The sequence below is a fragment of the Myotis brandtii genome, unplaced genomic scaffold, assembly GCF_000412655.1.
Source record: "Myotis brandtii unplaced genomic scaffold, ASM41265v1 scaffold303, whole genome shotgun sequence".
NCBI lineage: Eukaryota > Metazoa > Chordata > Mammalia > Chiroptera > Vespertilionidae > Myotis > Myotis brandtii.
Window position 1 is genome coordinate 4,640,814 of NW_005361573.1, and position 27,699 is coordinate 4,668,512.

A 27,699-nucleotide genomic window follows, 5' to 3' on the forward strand; every position below is an offset into this window, starting at 1 on the left:
AGGGGTGGGGCCGAGGGGGAAGGCTAACTTGACAGCAGCGCCTCTTTCTTAGCTAGTCACCGGCCCGGCCCCAGAATGCCTGTGTGTGTGTAGCCTCCGCAGAGAGGTGGTCCTCCCGGAGTCCGAGGGGCCGCCGGAGCTGCTGAGAACTGGGCGGGGGCCGGGGAGAGGGGGACCGTCCCTGCCATGAGCCCCTTCGGGAATCTGCAGGAGGCAAGAGTCCTCACGCCTCTTCAGCTGCTCCGGAGGGAGAGGTGAGCGCTGGGCAGCCGGCCCGTAGCCAGAGGTGCCGGGAGCCCCGGGCCTGTCATGGTGGCCGACTGCAGCCGGCCTGAGGCGCTCCCAGACGGGTTTGCAGCTGAGCTTGTTTGTCTGGTGTGGGAAGAAGATGGGGAGTTACTTGTCCATCTCGGCTTACTTCACCTCCAGAGACCCCTTTCGGTGAGTTGAGCTCTGAGTCCCTCCCTCCCCATCTCCTTTTCTGCCCCCGCCCCCCGCCCCCCTGGTCCTGAAGGGAGGGCAGAGTCCTCCCTGAATCTGCTGCTCCGATTTCGCTCCTCCTCTGACCATCGGTTCTGTCAGGCAGAAGCCAGTCGAATCTGTTCTGGCAACGGGCGAGGTGAGGGATCTGCCCAGAAAGAAGCTCCCGGGGAACGTGGGCCCTCCTTCCCTCCCAGACACACCTGGCGCAGCTTCCAGAAGATGCTGCTGACCTGCCTGTGCTCGGTGCTACTGCTTCCGGGGAAGATCCCCAACAGGGTGCTGTTCTCCCAGCTCGCATGTTACCTGCAGGCTGTGCTGCCTGCCCAGGAATTTGTCCCAACAAGCAGGATGGACAGGTTTTGCCAAAACCATGGAAGCTGACAGGATCTGGGTGTGGGCAGCCTGGTATACAGTAGGCATTCTTAATGGCAAGCACATTTGCCTCTGGCCTTGAAGGGCTCCTGAGCTCCCAGGTGAATACAGTTGCTAGGGAAAGGCCTGGGAAAGTTCTTCCCAGACAGGGACAATTGGCTTTGGAATGTTCCCGAGCTGCAAGGGCAGTCCCCGCGCATGCCGGGTCTCGGGCCTGAGTACCTCTGGGGCCCTCTGTCTGTGGAGCTCCTGGGAGGGGAGGGAAGTGTAGAAACTTTCTCACTACCTCACATCTGCCTTTCTTTGCTCTCCGCCCCACCCCACCTCCAACAGAAACTCCCCAGAGGGTTAGTGGCCCTCGGGGTCCCTCCTTGAATGGAGTCATTCCTGGCTGGGGTGGGGCTTGTTTTCATTCGTTGGGAGCAGCCTGTTGTTCCACAGGCTGCCTCCCCCTCACCAGTGGTCCTGGTCCACTTCTCCCTTCTGGCTTCCCCTGCCCAGCCTCATGCCCAGAACTCGGTGCTAGGATACTAGTCAGGTGGCCAGGCTCTGGGCAGAAAAGCAGAACACCATGTGGTTTCACGGAACTACTGGACCCTGGTAAAGTGGTGGGAAACCTCTGGATTTGGGGCAGGGGCGGGGGGAACTGGTCCTCAGTGCTGACTCTACCAGGCATCCTGCTGGGCACTTCATTGTTTGATCTCTCAATGGCCCCATTTCTCAGATGAGGCAGTTGGTTTCAACTATTAACATGTGGAGTCTCCCTGGCCAGCCTTTCCATCTTCCTCCGTTTTTCACATCATCTGAAGGCTGGTACCTCCCCCAGGGGTGCTCTAGGTTTGCTTTCCTCTCCCAGCAGAGAGGATAGAGAGCTTGCCTGGCATATCAAAGGGATGCAGAGATTCTTTTCTTAAGAGCAGATGGGGCCCTAGCCGGTTTGGCTCAGTGGACAGAGTGTTGGCCTGCAGACCAAAGGGTCCCAGGTTTGATTCCGGTCAAGGGCACATACCTAAGTTGCAGGCTCCTCCCCGCCCCGGCCCTGGTCGGGGCTTGGGCAGGAGGCAACCAATCGAGGTGTCTCTCTCACATCGATGTTTCTCTCTGTCTCTCCCTCTCTCTTCCACTCTCTCTAAAAATCAATGGAAAAATATCCTCGGGTGAGGATCAAAAAAGCAGCTGGGAATTGATCTTGAGTTTAGAGGCAGGTTTTACCAGGTGGAGTCAGGGTGCCAAGTGTTTGAAGTAGCCACTAGTTTAAGCCGGGACCTCATTAATCCCTTTTACTCTTAATCCTGGACAGGCACTTTGAGGGAGGAGTTGTCCCCTTAGGAGCCAGGCTGCTGGGCCCTTTTTAATCTCTGGGGGGTAGGACCACATTTCTCAGGAGCTAGAGCAGATAATGAACTCCCAACCTGGACCTTTGAGGGCCAGGCTGCCGATGCTGCCCTGGTCTTCCTGTCCTTTGTCCCTGACAACCCCCACCTCTCCCAGCTCTGTTTGCCCAGCTGGGGGTGGGGGCTGCTGACTGACTCACTATAGACCCTCTCCCCTCCCCCAAAAGAGAGGCCACATTCCTGAAGCCACTTCCAAAGTGACAGCCAGCACTTTGGGCTCTGTGCCCCTCAGGAGGGACCACCCAGACCCTCCGCTCTCCCAGGTATCAGTCTTATCAATCACCAGAAAGCCGCTCCCACCATCAGCCCCCTCCTTCCTTACAGGGTGTCCGCAAGGGCCGACCCCTGAGCAGGTCCCTGTCCGTTCCCTGGGCCTTCGTTTTCTCCTTTGCAGAGCATAGGGGGGCTCCCTCCACTTCCTAGGCTTCTGATCATGACCCTTGCCAGATTCCCTGGGACAAATAAATGTCCTTGACCCCAGGCCTCTGGGGGAGTACAGAGTCTGCAGGACTTCTGAGGCTGTGGTTGCAAGGAAAATGATGAAACCAGATTCCACGGAGACATGATGAGGCGTGACAGCCTCAAGGAGGGGGAGAGGGAGCCGGGAATGAAGAATGTAATTCCTGCACCCGGGCAGGTGGTGCTCGGCCGAGTGCACCATCTTCCTCTGCCAGTGCCACTCGTGTCAGGGGTGAGGTGCAGTGACACATGGGCTCCCAATAAGAAAACACCTCAAATTGGAATTTACAAAAGAGGTAAATTAAGGAGTGACTTTTGTCTAATAAATTTAGAGGAAATATATATATATATTTCAGAGAGGGGGAGAGAGAGATAGAAACATCAATGATGAGAGAGAATCATTGATTGGCTGTTCCTACATGCCCCCTACTGGGGGTCGAGCCCACAACCCAGGCATTACCCTGACCTGAATTGAACCACGACCTCCTGGTTCATAGGTCAGTGCTCAACCACTGAGCAACACTGGCCAGGCCCCAGGATATTTTCCCTCCTTGATTTCAGGGAGAGGGAGGGAGAGAGGGAGACATTGATGTGAGACATGGGAGAGCTTGTTCTATAGCCTGTGTACATCCAGTGTAATAATGACTGTTTGGTTCCATTACCACATGAGGTTGAAAATGTACCTGCAAACAGTTGGCCTGAATAAGTTGCTTGTGAGTGAGGACTGGGTCTATCATATTTCCCTTGGCATCTCCCAGCGTAGTCACTTGCCTGTTTGGTCTTGCACATCCAAGGTGCACAGTAACTATTTCCTAATTGATAGGAACTGATTAGAATCTATCGATTTTCTAATTGGCTGGATAAATAATTCATTTTAGGATCTTCTCAACTCACAAAAATCTGGTTCTGGGCCAAGAAGCAGGTCCATATTGCTTGGGCATGAGAGGAAAAGGGATCTGTCTCCGTTCACCCTTGGTGTTCTCAAATTAAAAAGGGGTCCAGCCTGGCCGGTGCAGGTCAGTTGGCTGAGCGAAGGTTTCATTCCTGGTCAGGGGGCTTGATCCCCAGTAGAGGGTGTGCAGGAGGCAGCTGATCGGTGTTTCTCTCCCTCTCTCTCTCTAAAATCAAGAAAAATATATTAAAAAGAAAAAGAAAGAAAGAAAGGCCTGGCCATGTGACTAAGTGGTTAGAGCATCACCCTGTGCACCAAAGGGTCATGGGTTTAATTCCCGGTCAAGGGCATGTACCTGGGTTGCAGGTTTGATCCCTGGCCCTGGTTGGGGCATGTGCGGAGGCAACCAATGGATGTCTCTCTCACATCCATGTTTCTCTCCCCCCTTCCCTCCCTCCCTTCTACTCCCTAAAAATCAATGGAAAAAAATATCCTCAGGTGAGGATTAACCCCCCAAAAAAGGAGAGTGGGAGGGAAATGAACTCTTACAGGGTATCTGCTATGGGCCAGGCATCATGTTAGGCATTTGTCCGTAATAATTTAATTCTCATAACCCCATGAGATTTCATCACCAGTGTACGGAGGAGGAAACGGAGGCTCAGTCATGAAGTAACTGGCTTTAGGTGACACACAGTAAATGGCAAAGAAGGAACATGGACCCGTGGACCTTAAGAGTGATTTGTGAGAACCTGAACTGGTTATCTTTTTTTTGAAATCTGTGAAATTTACACCAGTTCCCCGCTGATGCAGAATACCTCAGTTTGGATCTGAACTGCCCGCTGAACTGGCTGCCAGGGTTTGGTTCGCTGGGTGGCTGCCCAGGCCTCTGTGGTGCTTTAGAAGAGGCGCTCCGAGGTTGTCCTCCGTGCGTGGGGGCCTCGGGGTGCTCTCCCCTGGCCGGAGGGTTTCACTCTGGCTGCTCAGAAGAGTGCGATGACCATGCTTGGCCCTGGCTGCAGGGTACCCCACCTCCAAGCTGGGTGCCCTGGGGCCTGCAGCCAGGGAAGATTTTCACTTTCTCTTGAAACTTTCGAAAAACACCTTGGCTGCCCTAACCGGTTTGGCTCAGTGGATAGAGCGTCAGCCTGCGGACTGAAGGGTCCCAGGTTCGATTCCAGTCAGGGCATGTACCTTGGTTGCGGGCACATCCCCAGTACGGGGTGTGCAGGAGGCAGCTGATCAATGTTTCTCTCTCATCGATGTTTCAAACTCTCTATCCCACTCCCTTCCTCTCTGTAAAAAAATCAATAAAATATAAAAAACAAAACAAAAAAAAACCCTTGGCTTTGGGAAGGACACATTGTGGCCACATGGCCGTTTCTGAGAATCTGAGGTGGGATTTTTGGTTTTTTTGTGGGGTTTTTTTGTTTGTTTGTTTGTTTTGAGTAGCACCTTACATTTCCAGAGTGTGTTTTGGGTTCTTTTCTTAAAAGGGCAGAGGCTGCTGGGGAACATAATGCTGTAGACTAAGTGAAGGAGGAGCGTCGTGCCATATGACATGATCACTTGGGCTCAAGGAAAAGCCTCATGAAGTGTTAACACTGAAGGGACTTGAGCTCTCAGGGCCCCGGCCTCTTATTTTCACAGACACAGAGCCTGAGGCCCTGCCTGGTAGCTGTGCTGCCTCATGGGTGATGTAGTCCAGTGGACATGGCCTCAGAGCCAACACATGGGTTCAGACTCCCGCTCCATCACGTATCAGGGGACGTGCGGAGGTGACCTGATTGTTTTTCAGCCTTCCAGTCTGTAACACAGGGATAATCCTATCTCCTTGCAGGGTGTGGTGGTCAGGATTAGAGATAATCTGAGTGTATAAGTGAGGCACCTCCTAGAGGGCCTGAAATATGGCTGGCGCTCGAGTAACAGGTAACAGGAGCTGTTGTGAATCATCTAAGCTAGGACGGCAAGTCTACAGTGGCCACTCCTCCAGTGGCCCAAGAAGCCATTGTGTTCTGTTCTGCATCGAAACAGCCTGGGGACCCACAGCCCTCCTGTCAGCTGTTCACCTCCCTGTTCTTCAGAGACACCTGCGGCGACCCGACCCACGTTGGCCACGCTGCTGGTGGTGCCTCTCAGAGGCACAGATGTGTGCCTTGGTGATGTCGTTCCCCAGCAGGCTGGCATGTCTCTCCCCTGCATGCCTGCACTCGTTTCCCTCACGGCTCCCTCTCCTGGGCCTGGCCGGGGCACTTGCAGCAAACAAAAGCAGGATATTGGCAATGGAAGGGAGGACGTGTTCTGGTGCTCCGGTGCCCTGCAGCGCACATGCCATTACAAGGACGTAACAGGGCCTAGGCGTGCAGTTGGGTGCAAATACGTCTGCGCTGGCTTTTCTCCACGGAAGCCACGAGACGGGCAGGACCTGGTGACCGTGAGCCACAGAACCGTTGCGCTCCCACCTGGTCCGATGATGGGTCTCGCCACTCCCACTGTTTCCAGCATAAAAACCTTTGCTAAGGGCTTACTGACTGTCTCAAGCCCTTTGCTGGGCGCTGAGTCTACCAAGGTAAAATGGGACACTGTTCCCATCTTCAGGGAGCTCACAATCTAGTAAAGAAAGACAGGTACCCAGAAGGTGGGAGGCAAGAAGGAAGCCCCTCCTTCTAATGCGGGCCCTCTGCTGGGCACCTCATGGTCATGCAGAACCTCATTTAATCCTACCCTGAAGGTAGGTGGTGATGTTACCATGTCACAAACGAGAAGTGAAGCAGCTGGCCCAAGATCAGTTAGGTCAGCGGTTCTCAACCTGTGGGTCGAGACCCCTTTGGGGGTCGAACGACCCTTTCACAGGGGTCGCCTAAGACCATCGGGAAACACATATATAATTACATATTGTTTTTTTGATTAATCACTATGCTTTAATTATGTTCAATTTGTAACAATGAAAATACATCCTGCATATCAGATATTTACATTACGATTCATAACAGTAGCAAAATTACAGTTATGAAGTAGCAACAAAAATAACTTTATGGTTGGGTGTCACCACAACATGAGGAACTGTATTAAAGGGTCGCAGCATTAAGAAGGTTGAGAACCACTGCACTATAACCTCTGAGCCTCAGTTTCTTCGTCTGTAAAGTGGGAGGGGGTAGAGTAACAGTGTCTATCTGTGCCCAGTGCCTGAAACACCTGACTGATAGGAGGAGCTCAACAAATAGTCACCTGGAAGGTGACCTGGAGTGAATACAGACTTAGACCAAGATTTTCTTGAACATTGTAAACTTAATTCATTTTAATCTCTGCATGCCCCGTGACCCTAGCACAGGACCGGCACAGGACTGGTGCGGGAGAGCACTTGCTGGGAGAGTTGGAAGCAGCCATGGATGGGCAAGTGGGCACAAAGATGTGTGCACGGGTGGGTGGATGGACAGGCATGTAGCTGGATCAATGATGGATGGAGAAGTCGGACATCTGGGTGTATAAATGTGTGCTAAGTGGGGGGAGTGGAGGGATGGTGGGTGGGTGGGGTGAGGGTAGAAGAAATAAATACGGGACACGCCCTCATTGTGATCTGTCTGCTGGAGGGCTTCAAGATGGAGTGAACCCAGAAAGCACGTATCAGCAGGCCAAGGCCCACGTGAGGCAGCAGCTCTGCCTTTACGAGTGTGTTCTCCAGGCTAACCCACACGGGGATGGTGTGGCCAGGACACAGGTGACCTGCACCACTGTGTGCAGTAATGACATGTGGAGGCGTTGGATGCCGCTGGTCCCATGTTGTCAATAAGGAAAAATTACTGAGAGTTGTCCAAAGCTATCTAGCTAGTGGCAGGAAGTGACGAGCAATGTGAGCTACCACTACCGTCCTTTTTCATAGTTAACCCTTGCTGAGTCCCTACTGTACTAGGTCTTTTATATGAGCGACGTGCACTTTGATACATATGATTTCACTGTCACAGCAGTTCATTTTACGGATGAAGAAACCGGGTCAGAGAAGTGAAATAACCTGCCCAAGATGACATAACTAAAACTAATCCAGGGTCAGGATTCAAACCGAGAGGCAGCGCTTCTGGGAAGCAGGGGTGTGGCCAATGCTGGTGGTGTGAGGCCTTAACAGGAATAGAGAGTCTGTTAACTAGAAGGAAAGAGCCGGTCTCGGCAGGCCAGGGAGCTCTTAGCGAGGAGGCTCAGAAATGAGGAGGACCTCGTCTGTGCAGACATGGCCTGAGAACACATACCTGGCCTGACTGAGGCGGAGCTTCAGGGGACTGGAGGAGAAAGGAGCTACATACATGGGCCTTATACAGCGTGCACAGTGCTAATGGAGTTTGTTCCCTGTCCCCCAATATGTTAATTTTGAAATTTTCAAATACATAGGAAAGTTGAAAGAGCCCTGGCCGGTTTAACTCAGTGGATAGAGTGTCGGCCTCTCCCCAATATGTTAATTTTGAAATTTTTCAAATACATAGAAAAGTTGAAAGAGCCCTGGCCGGTTTAACTCAGTGAGTGTCGGCCTGCGGACCAAAGGGTCCCAGGTTCGATTCCAGTCAAGGGCACGTAACTTGGTTGTAGGTTCCTCCCCAGCCCTGGCCCTGGTTGGGGCACGTGCAGGAGGCAACCAATTGATGTGCTTCTCTCACATTGATATTTCTCTCTAACTTTCCCTCTTCCACTCTCTCTTAAAAGAAAAAAAAAAAATCAATGGAAAAATATCCTCGGGGGAGGATTAAAAAAAAAAAAGAAAGAAGAAAAGTTGAAAGAGTAGTTCAAGGATATCCATGTACCCTTCACCTAGATTCATCATTTGTTAACTTTAAGCCACTTTATCTGTCTATACACACCACAGTATTTATTTATTTTTGCTGAACTGTTTAAAAGTAAGTTGTAGTTATCTTGACTTTCACCCGTAATTAATGTGCTTCTTCTAAGAATTCTTCTGTGTAACCAAAATATTGTTATTATATCTAAGAAAATTGACAGTAAATTCACAATATAATCTAATGTATAGTCCAAATTCATATTTCCTCAGTTGTTCCAAAAATGTCACTCAAAGCTGTTTTTTGTGGGGGTTTTTTTAATCCGAGCTTTAGGCATTGCATTTAGTTGCTATGTGTCTAGGCATTTTTAATCTCTGTAGCCCCTACTCCCCACGGCATTAACTTTTTGGAAGAGTCAAGCCCAGTTGTCTTACCAAGTGATTCACATTTTGGGTTTGTCTGATTGTTTCTTTTTAAAAAAAAAAATAATATGGCTTTTAAAATTTATTTTGTTTTAAAGAGAGAGGAAGCAAGAGGGAAAGAGAGCTAGAAACACCACTCTTGGTTCATGGGTCGACACTCAACCACTGAGTCACACTGGACAGGCTAATTGTTTCTTTAGCTTAATATTTTGAGGGAAAGAATGCCATATCAGTCATGCTGTTGGCGAAGGGTACATTTTGAAAAGTGGAGGTGAACGAACTTCTTTGGCTACCCGAGATACCTGTCTAGCCCAGAGGTTCTCACCTGGGGCCATGATTAGGCTTCAATCCTTGATATACACGTTTTCCTTGGATGTGCATTTTTTCTGGGAGAGGCTTCTTGGCTCTTAATCAGATTCTCAAAGCGTTTCAAGACCCAGACAGGTTAAGAAACACGGGATCCGAGAAACGTGGATCCCGAGAATCCAGGAGAGACTCCTTATCTTGCCTCCCAGGTGTTCGGAATGCCAGGAGTCCCTCACCAACTGGTACTACGAGAAGGACGGGAAGCTGTACTGCCACAAGGACTACTGGAGGAAATTCGGGGAATTCTGCCACGGGTGCTCTCTGCTGATGACCGGGCCTGTCATGGTGAGTGAGTCCCTCCATCTCTGCTCCTCGTGGCCACCAGAGTCCATTGACCGAGCCTCCAGTTCCCTGTGGTCATTCACCTTCTGGTCTTTCCATCAGCCAAGGCCTCTCTCTTCATTTCATCATCTAACAGGTGTTTGTTGAGCACCTATCAAATAGTGCCGGGTGGGATCCTACCCTCAAAGACTTAACAAGCCAGTGTTGGGTGTGGGTGGGTAGGCAGGCACGGAGGAGACACAACACAATGGGGTGAAAGCCTTAAAGGAGAGAGTTACAGGTTGAGAGGAGGATACATACACCCAAGCCGTGGCCAGGAAATCAGAAAGGGAGACCCTGGAATGAGCTAGCAGAGAGAGTTCCGCCTCCCCTGCCTGCTCTAAGACAAAGGGCTGTGAGCCTAGTCACGGATTTGCCAACTCTGTGTTGGAGAAACTGTGAGCCTTTCTAATGGGGATGATTACTCCTGGGGACTTGGTCTCATGGCTGAGACCAAAACAGTTTTTTGCAATCTCGAAAATGATAGAGGGGCACCAGTCTGGCACTTCCTCCGGAAGCTCTAGGGCAGAAAGTGCAAAGGAACATTCTTGCCGGGATCCGCAAATCCTTGATCGGAGGTCACTCACCCACCTCTGCCCTCACTCTAGCAACAGCGAGGACTCACTCTCTCCATCTGTCCATCTTTCTCTCCACCTGCTCCCAGGTGGCCGGGGAGTTCAAGTACCACCCAGAGTGTTTTGCCTGTATGAGCTGCAAGGTGATCATCGAGGATGGGGACGCATATGCCCTGGTGCAGCACGCCACCCTCTACTGGTAAGACATTGGCCCTGTGTCTACCTTCCCCTATAAGAATGGCTGAGAGAGGGACAGGGGCAGCATGAGTTGGGCGGAAAGACTACTGGGGTATCAGAGCACTGGCTTCCTGTCACAGCAGTGTTCTTAGCCTGTTCTGTAAGCTGTGAGCAAGACAATTAGCATCCCTCTGACCTCTGTCCTTACCTACTGTGAGAGTAACGACATTCTGCCCTGCAGTCCTCCCAGAGGGAGAGAATGGCTAGGAATTCACTCTCAGAGGACCCCAGAGCATTAAAGGCAAAGGCCCCTTAGAGCTCACTCCGTCCAACTGTCTCCTTTGATAAAAGAAGTCGGGCTGAGGCCCAGAGAGGGGAAGGGGTTGGATTCTCAGTGGGTCGGAGGCAGAGCAAAGAGAACCCAGGCTTCTCATTTCGAGCGGCCAGCGGGATCATGGCAGGGACAGTAATCGTGGGGCTGTGGGTCCTATTGCTTGAAGTCACGTGGTGCAGTGGTTGCTGGGGTCTTCCAGGGGGGGCTCCAGGACCTTAGCCCCCTTCCTGCTCCTCTCCCCAGTGGGAAGTGCCATAATGAGGTGGTTCTGGCACCCATGTTTGAGAGGCTCTCCACGGAGTCTGTTCAGGACCAGCTGCCCTACTCCGTCACACACATCTCCATGCCAGCCACCACCGAGAGCCGGCGGGGCTTCTCCGTGTCCGTGGAGAGCGCCTGCTCCAACTACGCCACCTCTGTGCAAGTAAAAGAGTGAGTATTTTGAGAACCCCAGAGCAGGGGGTCTTGAGCCGAGGCCATAGATGGGCCTCAAAGGGGCTCAGAACTCCAGAGTCTTATGCTGAACCCCCTCCATCCTCATCTTCTGTCTTTCTCCTGGCGCTCACTATGCTGTAACCACACCTGGGCCTTGGCACTTACCGTGCTGTCTGCCCAGGCTGCTTCCCCCCAGATACTTAATGCCGGAACCACTCAGCCTTCACGTGTCAAGTGTCAGATCATGTTAGCTCTTTGAAATTATCTGGCTTGGTTATGTGTATTAGTTTGTTTATCATTTGTCCTCTCCACGAGTTCCTTCTGGAACTTGTCTTAGTCTTGTCCAGTACTGCATGCCCAGGGCCTGGAACAGTGCCTGGCGTATGGTAGGTGTTCATTGATTATTGTTTTGTTGGTTGAGCGAATGAACGGAGGGAAGGGAGGAGAAAGAGATTAAGACTCCACCCTAGGTCCAGGCCAGAGATCAGCTGGGGAAGGAGTCTGTGTCCCCCTCAATACCAGTAATGAGGCACCTGTGGCTGCTAACTCTGTAAAATCGTGATTGTGCACTTAACGGTGTGCTGCGCACTGGGTGCTTGCAGTGTAGGTGAGAGTTACTAGGTTTGGGGAAGTCGGGAAGAGCTGAGGTCTGCTCCAAAGCCTCATTAGATGAAGAGGGGAGGGAATTGTGTTCGGGGCAGAGGTATGAGTGTGTGGTTGTGTCTGGTATAGGTTGGGTGGTTGGGAGTAGCCAGAGAGGGAGTTGTTAAGTCATGGAGGGCCTGGATTATGAAGACTCAGCAGGTCTATTAAGGGATTAAAGCAACAAAGTGATGCAATCAGGTTAGCATTTTAGAAGGATCGAGGGTGTGGAAGTTGGGTGGGAGGGGAGCAAGCCTAGAGATGTAGAGACCAGTTAGGAGGCTGTTGCATGATCCAGGTGAGAGACGTTGGTAACTATGGCGATGGAGAGAAGGCAGGGTTCTCCAAGATGGTGAGGGTTGGGGGCAGGGAGGAAACTCCCAATGGGGAGGATGGCGCCCAAGTTTCTGGCTTAGGCCACTGGGTGAGTGCCCGTTCTCTGTGCATGGCCTGGGCCTTGGGGGCACAGGTGAAATTGGTCAGGCTTGTTTTTAGGATTCCTTCCCAGGTGACTCTTCCCTGCACAAGTGAAATTGGATTCCTTCACCCGCCTCAACTCCCGTCTGGTCCTAGGGTCAACCGGATGCATATCAGTCCCAACAACCGCAATGCCATCCACCCTGGGGACCGCATCCTGGAGATCAATGGGACCCCCGTCCGCACACTCCGCGTAGAGGAGGTAGAGTGTGTGTCCAGTCTGTCTATGGGTGTGGGGCATGGAACAGACCCCCTGGGAGATCACACTGTGACCTTCACCCTTCTCTACCCCTCGTCTATCTCTTTGTCTTGCCACTGAGCGTGTGACCACTGGTGACCTCCTGTGTCAGCCTGGCATGTCCCCAGGGCTGCAGGGATGGCCTGACAGATGGGGAAGCTGACAGGATGCCAGGCAGAGGGCACTGTGGGGTACTGGCATCTGGAGGCCACTGTTAGCCAAGTTGAGCCTGGGCCACACTGTGCTTGGATCCTCTGGGCTGACAGTGGGTGGCCTGGGGGGAGCCAGCCTGTGGGATCCAGCCTGACGCTGCTCCTTGGCCACAGGTAGAGGATGCAATTAGCCAGACGAGCCAGACACTTCAGCTCCTGATTGAACACGACCCCGTCTCCCAGCGCCTGGACCAGCTGCGGCTGGATGCACGGCTCTCTCCCCACCTGCAGAATGCTGGGCACTCGCACACCCTCAGCACCCTGGACATCAAGGAGAACCTGGAAGGGACTCTGAGGAGACGTTCCCTAAGGTGCCCACGCCCATCACCCTGGTTCCGTGCTGCCCCAGGCCTGTCCCTCGGATGAGGCAGAGCTGGCTTTCGGAGACCAGCAGAGTCAGGAAGGGAACCAGCTGGCCAGAGACGGGCTGGCTCTGAGGATTGTGCTGACCCAGCGCCCCGCAGGGAGATCACAATTTCATAACCAGGACCTGTGCGCGATCTAACCCAGCTGTCGGCCAGGTTCCCATAGAAACCAGAGGGTCAGACTGTCCACTGCACTCCTGAGCTAGACCCCGAAGGGCAGCGTGGCCCGAGGGGAAAACACAGAGCTTAGGGGCTGGAGTTGGGGCACAGGTAGGATTAAGAAATATAAATAAGGATGTTGAAAACTATAAAACAAGGAGCAATGCAAGTTGTTTTGGATTTGAGGGACTAAAACCAAGTATGTGGGGAGGCTGAGAGAGCAGGAGCTGGAGCACTGGCTCTCCAGGCAGGCACACCCGGATGGCACCTTCTAGCTGAGCTGCCTCCCTTCGCGTATCGCTCCATCTCGCCTGGCCTCTGTCTGCATCTGTGAGGTGGAGTCGCAAGATAAAGGTGGCTGTCTCCCCAGTTATGTAAGGACTCGGTGTCAGCAAGGATGCAAAGCAGCCCAGTGTCAGCACTCAGCAAAGGCGAGGTGCTGTTAGTGTTACTAGGAGTCAGGTTCTTGATCCGCCCTCCTGACCAAACAGGCCGAATCGCTCAGGGCCCTCTTGGCTGGCGTCTGTTGGAAATAGGGCCCTCCCCCGACAGGTGGCTCCTGTCACTCCTGGCTGCCCTCTTGGCCTCAGTCAGCATGAGCGAGCTGGTGGCGGCACAGCGCCAGAGGGCTGAGAAGGCCTGGGAAGAGGGAGGTGTGGGTGGGGGTGGCCACAGAGCTGCTCAGATACCTAGAGGGCCGTCATGCACGAGAGAGGCCAGCTCACCTGGGGTGCCCCTCGGGCACACTCGGCAGGAGGCGGGGCAGAAGAGCAGGGGCTGGGAAGCTGCGGGCGTCCTTGCTGGGAAGCCCAGTGACACAGGTGTGTCCCCGGAGAGGAGGTTGCAGGGTTGCAGTCCACCTTCAGTGCTGCGGACTCAGCGTCTCGTCCTTCCTTCAGGAAGTCAAAGGAACAGTCACCAGCCATTACTGTGACCGGCTGCTCTTAAACATGTAGACATACTGGCTTTATTGCTGTAGAAATGATACACGCTGATTATTTTTAAATGTAGGAAAGGTAGCCAGATACAAAGATGTGCAGAATATCCCAAATCCCACGTGGTCATTTTGGGGGATGGCAGTAGGCTAGCACTGTGACCCCGTTAGTGCCTCGAATGGAGCAGACATGGGCGGCGGATCACCATCTACCGTGCTGTCCTGTACTGAGCGCTATGAGCCAGTAGCATGTAGTCATTCATTCCAGGTGAGAAGTACTCAGGGTTCCCGCTTTGAATGTACTTAAATACTGATGTTTGCAGCCCCCACATGGTACATCTGTCTGACATGAGAGTCCCCTTCCCCAGTCATAGGTCCTGAACTACATACGTTGGAAAGGTCAGGGTAGCCCTGAGGTGCCTGCCCCCAGGGTTTCCTGGCAAGTCTCTGGGGGCTACCCTATCCCTAGCACCATCTTTCCTCATCCTCAGGCGCAGTAACAGCATCTCCAAGTCCCCCGGCCCCAGCTCCCCAAAGGAACCCCTGCTGTTTAGCCGTGACATCAGCCGTTCCGAATCCCTTCGCTGTTCTAGCAGCTACTCCCAGCAGATCTTTCGGCCGTGTGACCTGATCCACGGGGAGGTCCTGGGGAAGGGCTTCTTTGGGCAGGCCATCAAGGTAAGCACGGGCAGCAGCTGTTCTGTTCCTCCGCCCCTCCTCCCTCCCTCGCCGCCTTTTGGGGAATTCTTATCATGTGGTCTCACCGTACGCCCTGCAGGACACCAGGCCTCCTTCCTGGCTGCAGGTGGTGGTGTAAGGGCTGCACCTGCCACCCCAGTCCTCCCAGGCTACCTAAGGTCAGCGTTGCTGTTGCAGTGAGCTTGGTGAACCCGGAGCCCTGGGTTGGGAGGAGCTGTGCCTGTGGCCCGCCCATATCCGGGCAGTGGGTGTTTTTAGGCGCCCAGAAGCCCCAGTGCTGGGCATGCTGCAGGGAGCCCACGGGGGAGTGGCTCCTGCCTCCCTGATGAGCAGTCTCGGGGACTAACCTCTCTCTCTTTCTTTCCTCCTCCTCCTCCTCTACTGAGAGCTGGGAGGGGGGGTCAGGTAAGCCATGTGTCTCAGCTTTTGGAGCATTGGGGCTGGAGAGCTCACCCCCAACCCCCTCAGCCTCCCTAGCGCATGTCTGTGGCATTGGCCTTCCTGCCCCTAGATTTCTGTTCACCTGAGGGACTCACTCCCTTCTCAGATGACCGGAGCCCCTGCCTGGCTTGACAGCCCCTCCTGCCTCATCCCACACTTCCCTTTTCCGGGTTCTCGCTTCTCCTCTGTGCATGCCCAGCTCTCCAGGGACGGGGGTGTGCTCCTCTCCGAGTCCCCTGGTGCCCCGTGCTGTGTCTTCTGCACATGAACTCTGTCCATCTGACCTGGCTCGGCGCCTCCCCCGGGGGATGGGACGGCCAGCTGCGCTGATTTTCACACGGTTCTCCAGAACTGCCTCCGGTCTCTGCACCCATGACTATCGCCCTCCTTGTAGGTGACACACAAAGCCACGGGCAAAGTGATGGTCATGAAGGAGCTGATTCGGTGTGACGAGGAGACCCAGAAGACCTTTCTGACTGAGGTAAGAGGAGGGCGTGGAGTTAGGAGTTTGGTGTCACTGTTGGAAGAGGGAGGAAGACCTTACAAGGTGCTCACAGATAATGGGGTGATGGACATGAAAGCAAACCGATTTCTTACAACTAGATGCTATAATTACCACCTGAACACCCTGCTAAGGGAGCCTAGCGGGGCATTCCAGAGAACTGACACACTCCCGGAGCATTTCCATCGCCTCTCCCGGGTTGCTCCACTAATGCAGCTGGGTGCACCTGTGGTCCAGGTGCTGCCCTCCCACTCCAACACCCACCCCACCCCCCATGCAATTCCTAAAAAGGCAGGATCCTGAGGGTAAGGCCCTTGGGGCCTTCCCCATCCACGTGGGCGTATTCCTCCCCATCACACACCATAGGAGGTAGGAGATGCAGGTAACACTGGTCATGCTGACCGCCTGGAGGCAAGGGGTGAGGAAGACACAGTGTGAAGTAACTGCCCGCCCTTCTTGGCCTCCCCACCCCCAGGTGAAGGTGATGCGCAGCCTGGACCACCCCAACGTGCTCAAGTTCATCGGGGTGCTATACAAGGACAAGAAGCTGAACCTGCTGACAGAGTACATTGAGGGGGGCACGTTGAAGGACTTCGTGCGCAGTGTGGTGAGTGTGCCATCTCCGTTGTCCCCAGGAGCTTGGTGGGTTGTCAGTGGGACACCTTTGTCACTACTACCCTGAAGCCATGCTTTACCTGCAAAGGGCCACGATGGGTGGGACTGGGATGTCACTACGACCCTGAAGCCATGCTAGCCAGAGAGACTCACTGCTTTACCTGCAAAGGGCCACGATGGGTGGGACTGGGCACAGGCAGAGACCATGTTGGGGCCCACTCGTGGTCCAGGGACCAACAGCCTCTGATGGACATTCCCCCATCCTGCAGGACCCGTTGCCCTGGCAGCAGAAGGTCATGGACCACTCGTGGTCCAGGGCCCAACAGCCTCTGATGGACATTCCCGCATCCTGCAGGACCCGTTGCCCTGGCAGCAGAAGGTCAGGTTTGCCAAAGGCATCGCCTCTGGAATGGTGAGTCTTGGCCCTAACCTTGCCAGCGGGTTGGCAGGGGAAGAGGGGGGCGGCAGTTGGGGGAGATGCAAGGATTTCGGGCAGGCATTGGAAGGCAGCTCGTGTGGGCTGGGCAGCTAGTGCTGAGCTGCTCTCTGTGCCAGTGGAATTGACCCCCGATGGCTGTTCTCAGCTCACAGCCCTGCTCTCAAAGAATCCAAATCTTCAAGGGCAAACAGGACACGGGCAAGGCGAACTGGAGAAGCAAACTAGCACAAAATGGCCTGGCCTTGCAGGCACTGGGTGTCCAGGTTCTGAGGGCCTCTGGAGCCTGCAGAGAACCTCGCTGCCTAGGAAATCTGAGGAGGGGGAATGCGTTCGAGTTGAGCCCTGAAGGATGGGCCAGAACTGGATGAAAGTTCCTCTGGGCAGAGGAGCCCCAGGCTGAGGAGGAGGAAGCAGCCTGTGTTCCTGGGAAAGAATGATACCAACGATGGCAGTAACTGACCGTTGCTGAGTGCTTTCTGTCCGCCAGGCAGGAGCTGAGGGACTAGCTGCTAGTTCTGTCCCACAAAGGAACAGAACCGGAAGCTTGGGGGAGTCAGTCCTGAGATTTTAACCACTGCTCTTCATGTAGGTCCATGAAGACAATATTAGTCTTGGGGTACATTAAGGCCCCTGTATCTTAAGCTAAAGAGTCAGGCTTTATGTAGGAAGACAAAAAGACAGGTGTAAAAGATTTTTTTTTTTTTAGTATGTTTTTATTTAATTCAGCGAGAGGAAGGGAGAGGGAGAGAGAGTCAGAAACATCAATGCTGAGAGAGAATCACTGATGGGCTGCCTTCTGTATGCCCCCTACTGGGGATCGAGCCCACAACCCAGGCATGTGCCTTGACTGGGATTCGAACCATGATCTCCTGGTTCATGGGTCAAAGCTCAACCATTGAGCCACACCAGCCAGGCTAAAAGATTTTTAAGAAAGCAAGCTTTGTGGCCAGAGCTCTTCTTTTTTTGCAGAGGAGTCTGGTGTGGTCAGAAGGTTGGGGTAGGATTGGGAGAACTCGGCGCAGGGACACCTGGGTCGGGGGCTAATGAAACATTAACATTTCAGGTTTCTGAATTTTAGGGGATGGGGCGGACAGGAGATTGGGAGGCAGAGTGGAGTCTGAATGGAGAGATGGGTTGGCAGTGAGGGAATAGGTGAAGGGAGAAAGAAGAGTTGGGTTGGTTAGAAGAATGTCGGTGTCATTTAGCTGATGTTTGGGGGGTGGCAGTAACGGTTGGGAGACATGTTTGGGAAGAGCTAGGGTAGGTGCCTGCCTGGAGGGGGAAATAGCAAACAGGCCTGTTTGGAAACATTTGGTTGGGAAGAAAGAGAGGTTACGGTGCAGACAGAGAGCAAGGAGGGTGCTGAGTCTCGGGGAATGTCAGGAATACAGGGCCTGCTGGCTCAGGAGGAGGTCGCTGATTCCCCGCTCACAGGCAGGAAGGATCCAGGGTAGCTAAAACCAGTCGTTGGGATGAGGGAGCCAGGGCTGCTTACTTCAGAGGTCCCGGATCTGCGTAAATGGGTAAAGGAGATGGGGACATGCAAGAGCCAGGGCCCAGGACGTTTGGAGATTTCAGGAGACAGCAGGGAGAGCTTAGAGCAGCCACTGGGTTCGGGCCGCCGAACTGAGGATGGGCAGGAGGAGGCAGCAGGGACAGAGGAAGCCCAGGCGGCCTTTGGCTTTCTGTTGGTGTTGGGACAAGGGAGTGACGGCAGGGGGCCTGGGCTCTGGAGTCCAGGTTGGGTTCTGAAGGCGGGTGGGGTTGGCCTGGACGAAGGGCCAGTTCGATGGCCCAAATCCGGAGTCAGCGATTGGTTGGTTTCCTGGCCATCGGCCTCAGCTCCGACTCTGTTTCAGGCCTATCTGCACTCCATGTGCATCATCCACCGGGACCTGAACTCACACAACTGCCTCATCAAGCTGGTATGTCTCGCTGTTCTGGGTCTCCCCGGGGCCAGCCCTCCAGGCTTCCTGGTCGCAAAAGAATTGACTGTCCTTCTTCGCCTAGGGCTCCTGTCTTGCCCTTCCGGCTGCCTGCAGTGCCCTTCTCTGTCTTCTGAGCTCTCAGACACTTGCAGATACAGCTCCAGCCTTTGAAATCCTTTGGTTGGAAGGGTTTCTGTGCAGACAGCCCCATCACGTTCCTGGTTTTGCCCCCTGATGGTCCTGTAAAGCAGCTCACGGTGGACCCCGTTTTACAGCTCTGGCGCCTGAGGGCACAGAGCTAGTGCATTTGTAGTGACCGGGTTGGGGGCCTGCATTCCTTCCACTGGCGGGTCAGCTCTGATTGTTATAATGTTATTCCTCCTGTTGACTTGCAATCTGGCTTCCTGGGTGCCCACTAACTGTCCCTGGCTTCACCTTCTGGACCCAAACAATCTTAATCCCTTTTCCACATGACTACTCCATAGCTATTTATTTATTTTTTAATCCTCACCCAAGGACATGTTTTTCATTGATTCTACAAAGAGAGGAAGGAGGAGAGAGAGAAACATCGACCGGCAGCCTCCCATATGTGGCCCCACCAGGGATCCAACCCGAAACCTGGGTATGTGCCCTGATCGGGAATCAAACCCGAGCCGAGACCCTGCAGTGCATGGGACAACGCTCTAACCAACTGAGCCACACCAGCCAGGGCCCCCAGAGCTATTTGAAGAGCTTTTCTCCCCAAGTCCCCAGCTGGCTGCCTCCACCTTATCTTTTTTCTGTCTTATCCTGATTCTAGCCATGGCCTTAAATCTTTTGAGGAAGACTTGGTGGGTGTGACTCAGTTGGTTGAGTGTCGTCCCATGCACCAAATGTCACCTGTTAGATTCCCAGTCAGTAACATGCCTGGGTTGCAGCTCGATCCCCAGTAAGGGGCGTGCAGGAGGCAACCAATGGATGTTTCTCTCTCTCTCTCTCTCTCTCTCTCTCTCCCTCTCTCGCCTTCTCCCTTCATTTTCCCCTAAATTCAATAAAAACATGTTTAAAAAATATTTTGGGGGACAAGGCAGGATGGGGGACAAACAAAACGAAAGAAATCCCCTGCCCTGCCTCTGAGTCCCACTCTCTAGTTCTCAGAGCCTTCTCCCTCCAGGCTCCAGGGGCTCTGCTGTGAGCACCCCCAGGTCTCGGGAATCTGCTGTGTGGAGATACCAAACTGTTAGCAAACAAAATGCTGATCCTTTCTGTCAGTGAGGACTTCAGCTGGGACTCACTCTCCTTTGCTGCCCATCTTTTCTCTCCTTCTCAATGACTCCTCTTAGAAATGTCCCCACCAAGTCCTGACCTGGCCCTTGTCCCACCAGGACAAGACCGTGGTGGTGGCAGACTTTGGACTGTCACGGCTCATAGTAGAGGAGAGGAAAAAGCCCCCAGTGGAGAAGGCCACCAGCAAGAAGCGTACGCTGCGCAAAAATGACCGCAAGAAGCGCTACACGGTGGTGGGGAACCCCTACTGGATGGCCCCTGAGATGCTGAATGGTGAGTACGGGTGCCCTGAGGGGCCATGCCTCCAGAGGGGCGTGGGGGGCCACTTCTCACAGCAGAGCCCTGGGAGCTCCCGGGGAGGCCTGTGAAGGGTAAGGCCAAGTTCCCGGAGCTGAAGGCTGCATTTCTATCCCTCGCCAGACAGACGGGGCCTCATAAACTCCTTCCTCCCTGGGCACAGGCCCACGAGCTAGTCAGTGTCCCCTCCGAGGTTTAGGGTGAGGTCTGGCTGAGACTTTGTGCCCCAAGGGTAGGTGAGGGCTTGGGCTACCTACTGCCTGATTCAGCCTTTCCTTCTCTCTCTGTGCTGAGAACTGAAGTGTGGCGCCCTCTTGTGGATAATGCTCACACCAGCCAGAGGTGCTGGCTGGAAGTCTTGAAACCCACAGGGTTGTGAGGCCTCAGAAATGAATGGTCTGATACAACCCTTTTTGGAATCTGAGGCCCAGAGAAGCTCAGTGGTTTGCCCAGGAGCACACAGCTGGCTAACGGCAGAGTCCAGGTGAACCCAGGTCCCGCGCAGTGTCATCATGGGCAGTGTTGGTTTATAACATCCTTCCAAGGCAGCTCACCCAGGGCCGAGGAAAGGCGACTTCCAGGTGGTCCCAGTCCCGGGAAGCCTTCGGGGCGTCCCCACGGATCCTGTTCTAGTCCCGGTTCTCGGCTGTGGCCTGGCTTGGCCCGAGACTCGGTGCAGAGCAGGTAAGGGACCAAACCTAACAGCCCGCTCTCCTGTGTTCCCCAAGGAAAGAGCTACGACGAGACGGTGGATGTCTTCTCTTTCGGGATCGTTCTCTGCGAGGTGAGCTCCCGCACGTAGGCAAGGCCTGAGGCAGCAGGCCCAGCAGCTCTGCCCTGCCTCCGAACGGAGGCTCCTCCTCCGAAAGATGAGTAACTCGCCATAAAGTCAACACGAGTGTAGGGTCATCTGGTTCATGACACGTCTCTCGCCACAGTCGGATTGCATTGGTCCCATAGGCTGGGGCAGGATTTTTTTCAGGTGAGAAAACAGTCTCAGAAAGGGAGAGTGGCTTTCTCTTCGTCACACGGTCAGTAAGGGGCTGGCCAGACATGGAAGTCCACTAGGAAAGGCAGATTGTTCATGTGGCCGCCTGTCTAGCCCAAGGCAACCTTTCCCCCTGCCTCAGCCTGGAAGTGGAAGCAGCCACTCCAGGAAGTGCCAGCCCGTCCAGCACAGTGCTAGGCACTGGAGGGGTCAGAGTGAGTCCTGGGAACAGTCCTGCCCTTAGGAGCGTAGTTCAGTCGATCTCGAAGCAGTCGGCCCAACACATACATTCAAGGGGTTCTGTAATTCCCACAAAGTGGTGAGTGATAGAGAGACAACGGACGATTGGAATAATGAAGAAATGTTCTTTTAAAAATTATTATTATTATTTTTTTTAATTGATTCCAGAGAGGAAGGGAGAGGGGGAGAGAGATAGCAACATCAGTGATGAGAGAGAACCATTGATCGGCTGCCTCCTGCACGCCCCCTACTGGGGATAGAGCCTGAAACCCGGGCATGTGCCCTTGAACGGAATCGAACCCAGGACGCTTCAGTCTGCAGGCCGACACTCTATTCACTGAGCCAAACCGGCTAGGACAAAAATTGTTTTCTTTAGTAGAGATCAATTGAGTATCTACTGTGTATAAAGCAGTAGGCTGGTGCCATAGGATTTCAGACATGCATCAGACCCAGCCCCTCATTTCACAGAGCCTGAACTCTGGCAGGGGACACTGCAGGGCATGGGGGGATGTGTGGAAACTGCCCCTCCAGATTCGGAACACTGTGCTTCCACTGCAGTAAGACCTTCTAAACCCTCCTCAGTATTCAGACTCTCAGTCAGGAGACAAGTCTGGATCAACAAGACTTCGAGAGGCAGGGCTGGGGAGGGTGGCTCTTTAACCTCGGTTTTCATCTTCCTCTTCTGCCCGTGCTTCCTGTGCACGCGCCAGCATCCCTCTTCCCTACCATAGTCCCTGTCTGACCAGCCACCTTCTCGCCTGCAGATCATCGGGCAGGTGTATGCAGATCCTGACTGCCTGCCCCGCACACTGGACTATGGCCTCAACGTGAAGCTTTTCTGGGAGAAGTTTGTCCCCACAGACTGCCCCCCAGCCTTCTTCCCCCTGGCCACCATCTGCTGCAAACTGGAGCCCGAGAGCAGGTTGGTATCCGCCCCTTTGCCCCAGCCCACAAGGTCCTGGGAGGCTTGCCTCGCCTTTGGCTGTGCCCATGCCCTTCCCAGGCACAGGGGTGGCGGAAGCTTGAGCTCAAGGATGTGACTGTCAACCACTGAAGGCACCAGACAGCTGACATACCAGGTGGGGGGTGGGGAGGATGAGAGCACAGTTGCAAGTGACCTGGGTGTAACAGAGACACAGCCATGAAAAGAAATTTTAACAGAACTCACCCCAACCTATACCTTTCTACCAGAATAAGTGTCTTCATGTCTCCATACTCCCCTGTCCATGTTCACACACACCACACACACATTTTTTATAGATTTATGATCTCAAATAGAGAAAAAAAATTTTTTATTTTACCCTGTATTTTCCTTGTTACTACTCAAGCTTCCTGTTTAGCATTTTTGTTAACTACATGAAATTCTATTCTAGGAAACTCTCTGAACATATTGTAATATACGTAATGTAGATGTTCAGGTTTTTCCAGTTTCTCTTTACAGTAGGTATTACTACAGTGAGCATCTTCATGCATTTAGCTAATTTCTTCCTTGAAAGAAATCTTTTTAAAATTACCTTCACTTCCTCAAGTTATAACTTTCATTAATACCAAAGTTACCCTGGGACTTTTCAAGTTTGTGCATTAGAAACCTAGAATCTTTGTGCTTTTTTTCTGCTAACAAAAATCATGTTTCTTTTAAAAGACAGATTCACACACTACCAAAATATCTAGCACTGGAATTATGTATCTTCTATAACAGTGATGGCGAACCTATGACACACATGTCAGAGGTGACATGTGAACTCATTTTTTTGGTTGATTTTTCTTTGTTAAATGGCATTTAAATATATAAAATAAATATCAAAAATATAAATCTTTGTTTTACTATGGTTGCAAAGATCAAAAAATTTCTATATGTGACACGGCACCAGAGTTAAGTTAGGGTTTTTCAAAATGCTGACACGCCGAGCTCAAAAGGTTCGCCATCACTGTTCTATAATCTCCTAATTAATGTGTCCCTCAACACTCTCCTCACTCCCCAACTCCATCTCCCCAAGGTAACCAGTTGGCACATAATCTTTATTTTTAAACTAGTGGCCCGGTGCACGGATTCATGCACATTGAAAGAAAATTAATTAGTAGAAATACTTTAATATCGCTGTTCACCCTTTCTATATAATAGAAGTGTCAGAGATGAAAGAAAATTGGTAAAATGTATATGAAAATAATATATAAATTGATTAATAAATAAACAATAACAACATAACAACAACCCTGGGAGGTTGGCCAGCCAGGGAGGGACCGCAGGAGGGCTCCAGGGCATGTCCAGCCTGTCTCACCCAGTCCCCATCAGCCGAACCCCAGCAGCAGTAACCTACCGGTCAGAGCGTCTGCCCCCTTGTGGTCAGTGCACATCATAGCGAATGGTCAGAAATTTAGTATATTAATATATGCAGATGATTTATAAAAGTCCGCTGTAGAGTCGGGATTGGCTGGTGGGAGGCTCTAAATCTTGTTCCTTCATGGGCCCAAAGACCACAGTCCTTTAGTATAATACACCAGAGTAAGAGCAAGAGGAAAAGATGTGAAGCTGTACAATATTTGTTTGGTAATACCCCTTCTCAGTCATTCTAAATGTCTGTCTGTCTTGCATTCAGAAATATTTACTGAGTGCCGGCCATGTGCTAGATTTGTCCTAAGCACGTGGTTACAGTGGTGAACAAAACAAAGGTGCCTCCCCTCCTGGAACTCACATTCCAGCAAAGAGAGATCAACTATACTGAATATCAGAAAGTGACAAAGGCTGTGAACAAAATGTCAAGGAGAGACAGTTGTTTGGGACACAAGTTGTCGTTTTAAATATGGTGATCAGAGTAGGCTGAGAAGGTGACGAGATGTTTAAGTAAAGACATGGAGGAGGTGGGGGAGGAAGCCTGAGATGTCTCAGGGTCCCAGGGCACCTAAGCTGTTTCCGCAGCCCTAGGAGCCCACTGTTTGCTTCCTCCTGGGGAGAGTTGCTGCGCCTATGAAATGCCCTTCCCAGGCAGAGCCAATGGTGTGGAAACAGTCTGAGGACTGGAAAGGATCTTTGAAAAGGCACTTAAGTCCTGGACTGGGTAGCTCAGTTGGTTAGCAGCGGTCGCCAACCTTTCGGACCTCACAGACCACCAGTGGTCCACAGACCACCGGTTGGTGACCGCTGAGTTAGAGCATTGACCCAATACGCCAGTGTTGTAGGTTCCATCCCCAGTTGGGGCACATACAAGAGTCAACCAATGAATGCATAAATAAGTGAACAACAAATCTGTGTTCCTCTCTCCCTCTCCCCGTCTCTTTCTCCCCTCTCTCCTTCTCTCTCTAAAATCGATGAATGGATTTTTTTAATAAAAAGGCACTTAGGCCTGGCCAGCATGGCTCAGTGGTTGAGCATCGATCTATGAACCAGGAGATCACAGTTCGATTCCCGGTCAGGGTACAAGCCAGGTTGTGGGCTCGATCCCCAGTGTGTGGTGTGCAGGGGGCAGCCAATCAATGATTCTCTCTCATCACTGATGTTTCTCGCTCTCTCTCCCTCTCCCTTCCTCTCTGAAATCAATAAAAATATATTTTTTAAAATGAAAAGAAAATTTTTAAAGACACTTAGTCCGATCCCACCTTTAATGATTGCGTTTTCTCCAAGACATGGGAGGAGCTTTTTTCTCCTGCACTTTCTGTTTCTCCGCTATCCCTTAGAACCAAACCAGCCTTCTCACAGTGTTATCTCTAACCTTTACAGCAATCCTGTTTCCCATGGAGGCACAAAGCCAAGGGGCTTGCCCAAGGTCAGACAATTAGAAAGTGGTGAAGCCACAGGCCTGGGTGCTTTCCACACCACCCCATGGACCCTACCCATGTTTCACCCGCCTCCAACCCCCTTGTCTTTCTAGACCGGCATTCTCAAAACTGGAGGACTCCTTTGAGGCCCTTTCCCTGTACCTGGGAGAGCTGGGCATCCCGCTGCCTGCAGAGCTGGAGGAGCTGGACCACACTGTGAGCGTGCAGTACGGCCTGACCCGGGACTCGCCCCCCTAGCCCTGGCCCAGCCCCCTGCTGTGGGCAGGGCCATCCCAGCTTCCTGTGGATCGGCAGCTTGTTTAGAAGCAGAACAAGCCATCCCTACTACCTCCCCAGGAGGCGAGCCGGGCGCAGCACCAGGGAAATGCCTCTCCACACGTTTCGGGGCCTGGTTACTGTCTGTACATCCAACACTCGCCTGAAAGCTGTGAAGAAGAAGAAAAAAACAGGCTGGTCCCTGGGCCAGGAGGAATCTGTTACTCGTGACCTCTCGGGAATTCCCTGGGATTCCAGGCTCTTGCTTACACTAATCAGCGTGATCTGGACCTGCCAGGCAGGATTCCAGGGTGAACCAGCCGCTGGGCTCCGAGGTCTCGGGTCCAGCTGAGGACTGGAGCACTTCAAGCGGCCGGTCCGTCGGTCGGTCCGTCGGTCGGGTGGATGAGAGCAAGACGGGGCCAGGCTGCAACCCAAGGATGTGAACTGACAGTGGTGCTACCCTCCTTTCACTCCATGTCCCGCCCTTCCCTGGGCAGGTCGAGGCAACAGGTTGCGAAGAGGCCCTTACTTTGTGGTGGAACTGGCCAGGAATCCAGGGAAGGGCTGGTTTCTGTTCACCTGCCAGGCCACATCAACGCAAGGGGGAGCTTTCGCCTCATGTTCTCACACTGCACTGCCGGAGACTGGCTGAGAACTTGTGCATCGGCATCTCTCTGCCTGTGACAGGAAGTCACCCACCTGCAGGAAGAGGCTGGGGGCAGGAAAGAAAGGCTCTGCCTTCCGGAAAGCCCCTACCCTGGCTGCTGTCCCTCAGCCTGAGACAGGTTGCCTGGAGCTGGATGGATTCTGGACGAGAGTATGGCTTGTCACAAGCCGGGTGTGTGAGGCTGGGGGAGTGGGAATCTCAGTGGCAGCCACTGCCCACCCTTCACCGTGCCGAGGTCCAGGCACCACTTGGGTGGGAAAAGGAGGTGGCAGAGTCCCAGGGCTCAGATGCTGGGGAGACAGCTCCCTGAGCCGGGACGTCTGTCTCGGACTTGCCCTGCTGGCTAGCCCACCTCACCAGCTCCTGGCTGCAGCCTCCTGAGCCACAGCCATGGGTGCTGACCAGCCCTGGGGGCAGCCTCTACCCTTGGCTCCCAGAACTCCAGGGACTCAACACAAATAGACTTGTCTCCTCCTAATGTCTGTGAGCGAGCTTGCGCCGTATTTAACACATTGGGAATGGGTTTGGGTTATTACTGCGATGTGTGGTGGTTGTGTTGGGGGTGGGAGGGAGGAGGCGGGTGGGAGCGATTCAGGAGAGTGGTTGCTGTTAATACTATCCTGTTCTGTGTTGGGTGATATGTGAAATACTGTTCATAGACCTGATGAGTTGTGGGATTAGATGTCATCTCTGGCTACGTGACACAGGCCGCACTTCTGTGTGGAGTGTGCTAGCTTGTGGGGTTGAGCCCTGGGCTCCCAGCAGCAGCAAGGTCCGCGCTGTGCGGCTGGCGGTGCCTCAGCTGCCCCCTGCAAGCGTGGGAGTGGTGGGCCCAAGTTGGGCCGTTGAGCAGACCAAATAAATTAAGCCGTTAACATAACCGACGACGACACTGAGAGTAAAATGTGACTTGGGGTTTGGCTCAGGGAGATACACGTCAGGGGTCTGCTGGCCTGTCCAGGTCCGGGTCACATGACTCCCCACAGCAGGGAGTTCTCATGATCCCTAGTTCCCATCCCCTCCCCTGATGTAGACACCAACCTGCTCCAGAGAACATGCTCATCCCGCCGGAGGCAGCCCAGTCCTTAAAGCAGGTCTGACTCCCACCTACCAGCTGAGTCGCTCCTTTGGGGCCCTACATGCCCGCCTTCTGCGCCCACTCCTAAAGCCTGGCTGTCCCAGCGTCCTCTCCACAGGACTGGGTGCCCCTTGCTGATAGAACTGTCCAGTGTCTGGCCATGGGCAGAGATCACGGGGTGTTCTAGAGGCTGAGAAACCATTACTCCAAGTCCAACAGACACTCCCATTGGTAGCTGTTCCTGGGGCCCTAAGAGTCAGCTCAGAGCGGTTCCTGGCAGCCCAGGGACTCATCCCCCTCTGCACACCCATCCCTCCTGTGGCTCCTACAGCACCATCTCCACTGCCAGCTCCCAGCCCCAGCCAAGGGCGGCCTGGACGTTGAACTACCTCCACCTCGGAAAGAATGCCAAGGGGCAGAGGATCTGCAGTGACCAGCCGCCCACTGAGATGCCCGCACACTCATCTTTACGGCAGCTTCACCCTGGAAGATT

General features: G+C 53.1%; 1 protein-coding gene across 2 annotated transcripts; it reads left to right on the forward strand.

Moving 5' to 3' along the window:
* LIMK2 (LIM domain kinase 2) lies at nucleotides 1–27,012 on the forward strand. Of its 2 annotated transcripts, none has more exons than XM_014542542.1 (15): nucleotides 1–254; nucleotides 9,295–9,430; nucleotides 10,131–10,240; nucleotides 10,796–10,984; nucleotides 12,203–12,308; nucleotides 12,671–12,867; nucleotides 14,506–14,692; nucleotides 15,549–15,635; nucleotides 16,132–16,263; nucleotides 16,627–16,683; nucleotides 18,570–18,635; nucleotides 20,003–20,177; nucleotides 20,930–20,985; nucleotides 22,194–22,351; nucleotides 25,296–27,012. In XM_014542542.1, the coding sequence occupies exons 1-15, from the start codon at nucleotides 187–189 to the stop codon at nucleotides 25,438–25,440; spliced, it is 1,869 nt and encodes a 622-aa protein (XP_014398028.1). In that variant the 5' UTR covers nucleotides 1–186; the 3' UTR covers nucleotides 25,441–27,012. The 2 variants fall into 2 exon arrangements, with proteins under 2 accessions (XP_014398028.1, XP_005869837.1); XM_005869775.2 differs by having other exon boundaries at nucleotides 2–441.
* The last annotated feature ends 687 nt before the right edge of the window (nucleotides 27,013–27,699 follow it).